The sequence below is a fragment of the Microtus ochrogaster genome, chromosome 4, assembly GCF_000317375.1.
Source record: "Microtus ochrogaster isolate Prairie Vole_2 chromosome 4, MicOch1.0, whole genome shotgun sequence".
Classification (NCBI taxonomy): domain Eukaryota; kingdom Metazoa; phylum Chordata; class Mammalia; order Rodentia; family Cricetidae; genus Microtus; species Microtus ochrogaster.
In genome coordinates this window covers 59,464,147-59,472,625 of record NC_022011.1, presented here as the reverse complement: position 1 = coordinate 59,472,625, position 8,479 = coordinate 59,464,147, and the positions used below count along the sequence as shown (strand labels likewise).

At 39.1% G+C, this 8,479-nt stretch overlaps 1 protein-coding gene across 1 annotated transcript; it reads left to right on the top strand.

Moving 5' to 3' along the window:
* The first annotated feature begins 3,555 nt into the window (after positions 1–3,555).
* LOC101989054 (histone H2A-Bbd type 1-like) lies at positions 3,556–4,174 on the top strand. Its single transcript, XM_005346387.3, has one exon. The coding sequence runs from the start codon at positions 3,666–3,668 to the stop codon at positions 4,044–4,046; it is 381 nt and encodes a 126-aa protein (XP_005346444.1). The 5' UTR covers positions 3,556–3,665; the 3' UTR covers positions 4,047–4,174.
* Positions 4,175–8,479: the final 4,305 nt, after the last annotated feature.

Genomic DNA, 8,479 nt, shown 5'->3' with positions numbered 1-8,479 from the left:
AGTTAGGGTTACCGTTAATGTGATGAAAAATGACCGAAAGCACTTGGGGAGGAGGAAGAGATGTATTTAGCTTACTATCACAGTCAATTGAGAGAAACCAAGGTAGTAACTCAAACCTGGTAAGAACCTGGAGGCCAAAACTGATGGAGAGGCCATGGAGGAGTACTGTTTACTTGCTGTGGGACAATAATATTGTATCCTGTAAAGATTTGTCAGTTGTATTGCTTTAATAAAATGCTGATTGACCAGTAGCCAGGGAGGAAGTATAGGTGGGGCAACGAGAACAGGAGAATTCTGGGAAGAGGAAAAGACTCAGTCTGCAGTCCTAACCCAAATGCAGAGGAAACAAGATGAGAATGTCTTGCTGATAAAAGGTATGAAACCATGAGGCTGACAGAGACAAGAAGAATTCAGGGTTAATGTAGGATATAAGAGTTAATAAGAAACCTGAGCTAATAGGCCAGCCAGTTCGTGATTAATGGAGACCTCTGTGTGTTTCTTTGGGACTGAATGGCTGAAAAGCCAGGTGGGACAGAAACCTTCTGTCAACATTTACTGACTTGTTCTTCATGGCTTGCTCAGTTTGCTTCTAACAGAACCCAGGTCCACAAGTTCAAGGATATTGACACAAACAATGGTCTTCCCCACCCTCATCAGTCACTTATTAAGAAAATATCCTATGAGCTTGCCTGAAGCTTGAGTTTATGGTGGCATTTTCTCAATTGGGATTTCCTCATCTCAGAGGATTATAGCTTGGGTTAAGCTGATATAGAACTAGCAAGTACAACTACTTAATCTTTCTTTCCCAGCAAATTTCAAGTTGAGGGAATTTTAAATTTAATGTTCATTCATTTTATACACTAAACATGAACCAGTGTCAGCTGAAGCTCATGGTTTATCCTGAGAAGACAAAGCATGGGCAATGAAGTCACAATTTCATGATGTGTTGGCATTTTGGTCAACCTCTTGATCTGTTGATGGAACCATGCTTTTAAAACCCCCTCAAGACGTATAGCATCCTCTAAACACTGATTCATAAAATAATTTAAAACTAAAATAAAAATGAGGCAAAGAAATCATCAATAGGCCACAACACAGCACCAGGGTTGTGAACCACTCATCATTGTTAATATAAAGCAAACTCATTTTGATATCTATTTTAAAGCAACATGTTTAACTGTGAACATTATCTTAAGTTCCTTAGGTAAGTTGCTATGTATATACTTTGTATTGCTAAAATACTATTCAATATATGACAACTTTATACTGGACACTTTTAAATCAAGGGCTCTGAATCCTGGGTACAGATTCAAATGCTTCCCCATAAGACTTTCTCCCCTGGATAAGTAAGAAATAGTCTACCATTGTCTTGGTTAGGATTTCTATTGCTGTAATGAAACACTATCATCAAAAACAATTTAGGAACAAAAAGTTTATTTGGTTTATCCTTCCACATCACAGTTCATGGCCCAGGCCCTCCCACACCACCACCACCACCACCTCACTCCACCCCCCACAGCACATCAATCTTCTGTCTCCTAAGTTAACAGTATTCAATCCAACTATATTCAATGTTATTCTTTCTACCATGGACAAAACATGCTTGCCAGAACATAGCAAACACTTTCCATTAAAATTTAGTAAATACTGACCAGGCAAAGGTTATTGAAATGTAAATAGGTAATATGTATTATGAAAAATAGAATAATATAGCATGAATCAATGAATAATTATAGGTGTTATATAATAATAGACATCTAAAGCCTATTATGTCTAATCAGCTAGGGTAAATATGACTAACTACTCCAAAAAGAGTTATCCCAAATTATCTTAATCTTTCCAAATAGTGTGTGAGAAGAAGAGGAAGCAGAGAAGGAGTATCAGAAGCTTTGGGGAGCCAAAATAATGAAAAATAATTTCATTGGAAAACACCTATATGGTCTTTTGTAAAGTCTTATCGTATGAATCAAAGATACTAAAAAGATTAATAAAAAGGGTAATATTTCTCTTTCAGAATTTGCAAAACTATTCTAAACTTAAATTTTTGTTTACAGTAAATATTAAATAATTTTCATAAATTTTAGAAGTACTTTGAGTGGAGATTGATTCAAGCATAAGAATTCTGGCAGATGTATCTGTCTTGTTTGCTAATAGAAAAACACACACCTGTATTCAGCCCAGAAGTAAAAAGCTTCCCATATTACTAAATGTATTTTTCACAGTGCACCCCTTTACCCAATCCCATGTGTAACCCACAAATCAGATTGAGAATATTTGGCAAAAATAATAATGGTGGGTGCTATAGGGCCCTTACTAGGAGATAGAAGCGAAGACAAAGAAACTATCATGAGTCATCTAGCAGTGAACAAGACATAGTAGAAGGCTGTTCTCTGACCTCCACAATAGCTCTGTGAACAAAGAAATGAAGGGAGGTAGAGAGAGGCAAGAAGAAGGAGGGAAGAATGAAAGGAGGAGACAGGAGGGAGAAAAAGAAGGGTGGGAGGAAATGAATGAAAGAGAGAGAAAAGAGGAAGGAAGGAAGGAAGGAAGGAAGGAAGGAAGGAAGGAAGGAAGGAAGGAAGGAAGGAAGGAAGGAAGGAAAAAAAGGACTCTTGAGCCAGTAAGAGCAAGGCAAATGACCCTTCTTCCCAATCCACAAATATGGACCCTCCTTCACTTTCTATGTAGTCAGATGATACTTCTTTTAAAAACAGTTTAGATGGGAACCCTTCCTATTGATTTTATATTCTGACAAGACCTCTGCGTCAATGGAAAATTCCTACCCGGAGGATGAAACTCTATGTTATGTATCAGACTCTAGCTTTCTCTCAATTGATATAGTCACCTTAGTGTTCCCAATCAGTATTCCTGTTCGTAGTTTTTACTCTTCTTTGAACTGCTCATCACATTTGCCATTTCATTTAATATCTGCCAGATATTTACATGTTAAGTATTTAACAGGTGTTCATATCTCCTTGAGGATTTTAATTTTACAATTTTAGATCATCTTACCCCCCTCCCCCCGTTTTGGAGCACATCCACAAATATACTTAACTGATTTACTTTATCTGAGACACTTTACAGCTATTTCCAGTTCAATGACAGAAATGCACTCCCATGCTTACCCTTTTCATCAGTTCATGTGACTCCTACACATCAACAGAACTCTTAAAACTTAGTATTACCATATAGTCATTGTACCAATTGGCTAAGGCAGGATCTCTCAAGTAAGGTGGCTAGCAAGTAAGATTCTCTGTATTGGTGAGCTCTGACTTGAATTGAGAGATCTTGTCTCAGTAAATAAGACAGAAAAGTGATCAAGGATGATTCCAGATAACAAATTCAGGGCGCACACACACACACACACAGCACACACACACACACACACACTTACACAAACACACATGCACCCACACACAGGCAACATGTGCATATGTATATGTATAACACACACACATGAAAAGGTGGGCGGTTTCTTTCCTAATATGGGCATTTCTGTGCTGACCATCAGAGCTCAGTGGATACCAGTGACATCATAAAGTCTGTGTTGTAACAGAAACCTGTCCTGAAGAGATAAATACATGTGTAGTTCAGAGGGTTGGTTATTGTGAGAGACCCAGGCCAGAAGAGCCGTGGAGTTCAGCCAGTCTCTTCAAACAAGCACCATGGCTAGAAGAAGATCCAGAGGAAACATCTCCTGCAAAGGCAACACCTCCTGCAGAAACAAAATCTCCAGCAGACGCAACATCTCCCGCTCCACCAGAGCAGAGCTTCAATTTCCTGTTAGCCGGGTAGACCACTACCTGCGAGAGGGCAAGTATTCCCGCCGCCTGAGCTCTTCTGCACCAGTATTCCTAGCCGGTGTGCTCGAGTACATTGCATCTAACATCCTTGATCTGGCTGGCGAGGAGGCCCACACCAACGGCAGGAAGCGCATCACCCCAGAACACGTGTATCAAGTGGTAGAGAACAACGAGCAGCTCCATGAACTCTTCGGAGACCCCAGATCTGTGGATGAAGAGACGTCAGAACTCAATGAGAACTAACGGTGCCTAGGTCTCAGCGGTTGGAGGGTCGACCACCCCTTCAACCTCAAACAGTCACAATGTTGTTCTAGCTGGGGCACTAATCAAACATGCTATTAAAGCATCTAAACTGAAAAAAAAAGAAAAAAGAACAGTTTAGAATTCTAGTTAAAGTTAATATTCATGCTTCAGTGGGCTCATCTAAGGTTTCTCCTAAGAAGCACTGTCCATCTCATTGGTAGCCTGGCGTGGTGATGATCCATTTCTGCATTATTAATAGGTCTGACAATCCGCTGCTGATTCTTGCTGTCCTCATCTTGGTCTCCGAACAGTTCCTCACCTAATAACAGATACACACACAACAGGAAAAGGGAAAATTGCTGACAGAAACAACACAACTAAGAGCTGAGAATTCATATAAATTCTTGAATTTATACATTGAGAACTACTCCACTTAGTGAGAATACATAGAATTATCATAGTTAGAAGTTATAAAACATGCATTGTACTGCATAATGGGATGAACAAGAATGGAGAAGCTAGTAAAAGAGAACTTTAGAGGAGAGAAATTGACGAAATTGTGAGAAAACTAAAAATCTGGGAGGGACCCCAATTAGATGAATACTGGTCTCAGAGAAAGGAGAAAACGTCACATGTGACATAAACCGTATATCTTCACACCACCCTGTGGGATTTAATGGCAGAATCATAATCACAAATAAAATGTGAGTGGGACACGTTGAGTGAATCAAGGAAAAGGGCCCACATCAATATGCAAGATTCAAAACATGGACTACAACCTATGTGCTGTGTGTGGCTCATTTTTGTCTGAATAAGAAGGTTTAGTCCTATTTGAGATTGAAATAGCAAAGGTGATAAAGCATACGCTCTTGAAAACTAAGGTAAAACATCATGACTTTTTTGAGAATTTAGTTTTACATCATTACCGCTTAAAAAATTAAGAGGTTACTCAAAATATTTTTCCACATGTCAGAAACATAAATGTGCAGTGTTGGCTGATATTGCTAAACCCACATTGGTAATGACGGTTCACAATCAATTATTAAATTTTACCTCTTTATAAAATACTGGCTTAACAAAAGCAGTGTGATGATTTCTACAAAATAGAGTTCTCTTGACACTGATTTATGGATTCTTTTCATTCTTGGTTCCTGGTGTGAAGATGGGAAGGACTGACAGAGAGAAAGCCAGCTAGCTACTCACCTAGACCCTCAAGCAGCACAGAAGAATGTCTGAGCTGGACTAGCAGTTTATCTGCTAACTGCAAATTCGAACACATCATCTGGCCCCATCCGCATGCCCGTTCTTTCCTCCACATAGTGAGGGTGAGGGGATCACCCTCACATAATGTCTGGCAACATTAGTATAAGGGTAACTGATTCTCAGTGTTTGATTTTGCCTCTTCCTCCATTCCTTCTGTACCCTTCCTTCCCCACAATGCTGAAGGATATGTTCTTCTTTCTTCCTTATGTTTCCAACTGCGACTTTTCAGACCACCTCTCTTTTTCCCACTGAAATAAATTCCAAGGATCTGTTCTTATTTCTCATTCCTTACCTCCTTACATCGTCTCTATTAACAACCCCACTCACGCTCTTTCTTTAACTACTGCCTTGAACTCTTCTTAGTTGTGTCCAAATCTCTCCGATGCTCCTTTGTGCTCAGTCATCTGCCGGATGCGCATAGAAACAGCACTCCAAATGTTCCACCGTCTCCACTCTCAGTTCACTGTCTCGCTTGCCCACTTCATCCATGACACTGCCATTTATATAGTCAAACAAGGCAAGAATCTGGGTGGCTTTCTTGGTCCTCCGCATACCACAAAGTAGCTATGACATTCTACCTCTGCTGATCAAATAGTACCATTCGCTCCCATAGCCTACAACAGTGCCCAAACTCATAGCCTTTGGGACTGTCTATGTTTTTGAGGTATATTTACTGTTTCAATCACATTGTTTCTGATTGACCTTTCCCTTCCATCCCCTCAAGCCTTCCTGAAACTCCATCTCCCATCCCAGGTATCCGTCTAGGCCGGGGTTGAAGAACTCCACCCCAGAAACATTTTGGATTTCACAACTAAGGACACGAGACAAACAGTTTTTTTCTTTAAAAAACTATCGGCAATTAAGAGTTATTCATATCTGTTTATTAATGTTTTATAGCGTGCTGAACTGCACAGCCATCCTCTTCTCCACCGTGCATTTTTGACTGCCATCCCAATGCAGCCTGGAGAAGGACTCAAAGTAGCTTGAAACGTCAGACAAGAAGATGTACCACAGAAGCAATCTTAAGTTGCATACAAAATTAATAAACTTTCCAAGAGCAGTGTTTAAATATCTCTAGCATAGGAGGTTTTTTTTCCCCATCTGTGAGAGATACAATGTCAGTGCCATTGTTGTGTATGACTGCTGAAGATTGCTAGAAAACTGACCAGGAGATAAGCGGAGTGTTACTGTATGGCCAAAGGATTCTTGCCAAAGATTTATAATTAGCAACAGAATCAGCTGGCATACCAAACTATATTTTGTTTCTTTAATCTCCTTTTCCTCCCTTTTGTTTTCATCCTTCCTGTTTGTAGCTGATAGAGGCAGATGATCAATAATCTTCCTTTCACCAGCTCTGATCGTCATCTTCACGACTGCCTGGGTGCTATTATTCACTTTAATACATTAATCCTTTGGTTGAAATTCTTAAACCACTATCTTTATTAAAGGACCATCTTGGCATCCACATACTGATAGCAGCTTGTCTGGTGTTTCAAAAAAATAAATAAATAAATCTGAATGAAGCCTCTCCCCCCCCCCAAAGATTCACTAAAGAGAAAAAAAAAAAAACAAAGAAAGGAAGGTTTCATCTCAGTGACACGGAGATACCGGAGAAATGGAATCTTATTACATAAATTAGAGAACAGGAAAGTTTCACCTTGCAATTACAATTAGCTGTCAGTGTGTCAGTGCATGACAAAGCAGTGAGAAATATTGTGGCACTTTATTGAGTCTTTTCTCATTCCCATCACAGTGAGAAATAGAACACACACTGTACTGGTTAGCAGACCAAACCTTTGTACAATTGCCGTAACCTTTGGTGGAGGCCAGTGATTTTTGTTCCTTTTCAGCAAGACATTAAAGTGACAGTGTGGCGGGCCATTTTTTTTCCACCACACACACTAAAACTAGTGTGCGTGCAGCCGAAGCCTGCCAAAGCACGTTGCATTCGTACAAAGATCCATACAGATCTTAATCATAAAATAATCCATTCTGTGCTCTGTTTTTATGACATTTCTATGAATCTGGCCACAGGCTCATCAAGCAGCTCACAGAGGGAAAATTGTTCTATTTATGTGGTTGAGACAGGGTGGACTTGATTTCCAAGCAAAGGGAGAAAGAAACACCCGGTTTTTATTTATTTATTTATTTATTTATTTATTTTGTAGTCACAAATCTGGAACTCAAAAGAACTATTTTACACTATTTTGTGACTATGTTTGTAACTGAGTATCAGAACAGATGAGAAGCCCTTTCTCTGTGCCCTGTCAGTAGTAAAGTCATATCTCGGTATTTATGAAACAAAGAAACTGAGTGAAGACACCTGGAAATAGTTTTCTCCTTCTTTTCTTTGTAATTGTAAAAGGCAAGACATGGATGGGTGGGTAAACGTAGGAAAGAGAGAGCGGAATACAGCTGCTTTAATTTATTTTTGCCCCTGCATTTTACGAAATAACAATTTTTCAATTAATATCTTCAAATACTTCTTTTTAATCTTTGTTCGGGCATCTCGCATTCGCTTACAGAGAATAAGTGGTGTCTGAAAAGTTCTATTTTCTCTGCCGTTCTTGCAAGTTTGTGACAATGTTAAAAAAATTGAAGAAGAAGTCTACATGCTTGGCTAGTGTGACCTTTTTTCTGGATTCTAGGAAGACACACAGAAATAGAGTCAACTGTTTTATTTCACACACCATCTCTTAGAAAACTAATTTTCTGGTACACTATGTGAAGAAGAAATATGGATAAAAATATCTCACTGGTTTGATGGCTTAATAATAGCATTTCTCATCTCTTCGTCCTAGCCTTTGCTTATATACCATAGTTCTGGCTTTACTGATGATGCTCCCAGTGCAAGTTTAGTTTCATGTTGTCACATGTAACTCTCCAAGATGCTGCGATTACTCCTTTAAAGTCAGAAACTGGTCTCTGAATTCTGCCTTTATGATGGAGATACATATGCATGTTTTCTGGTTTCTTTCAAGTCATCATCATTTATTTGCATGGGAAAGGATTCCGGAGGGATCCAGGATCACCTATGGCAATCAAACACCATGTCACCCAGGAACCACATCAAAAATGATTTTTCTTTTTAACACATTTTATCAAAAAATAAACTACTTCCCTATCTATATAATAAACAAAAAAACCCACTCCTTCCTTCTTGTAGGATG

What these genes read in the sequence shown, in the direction of transcription:
- LOC101989054 (XM_005346387.3), top strand. Translation starts at nt 3,666, where the DNA reads ATGGCTAGAAGAAGATCCAGAGGAAACATCTCCTGCAAAGGCAACACC.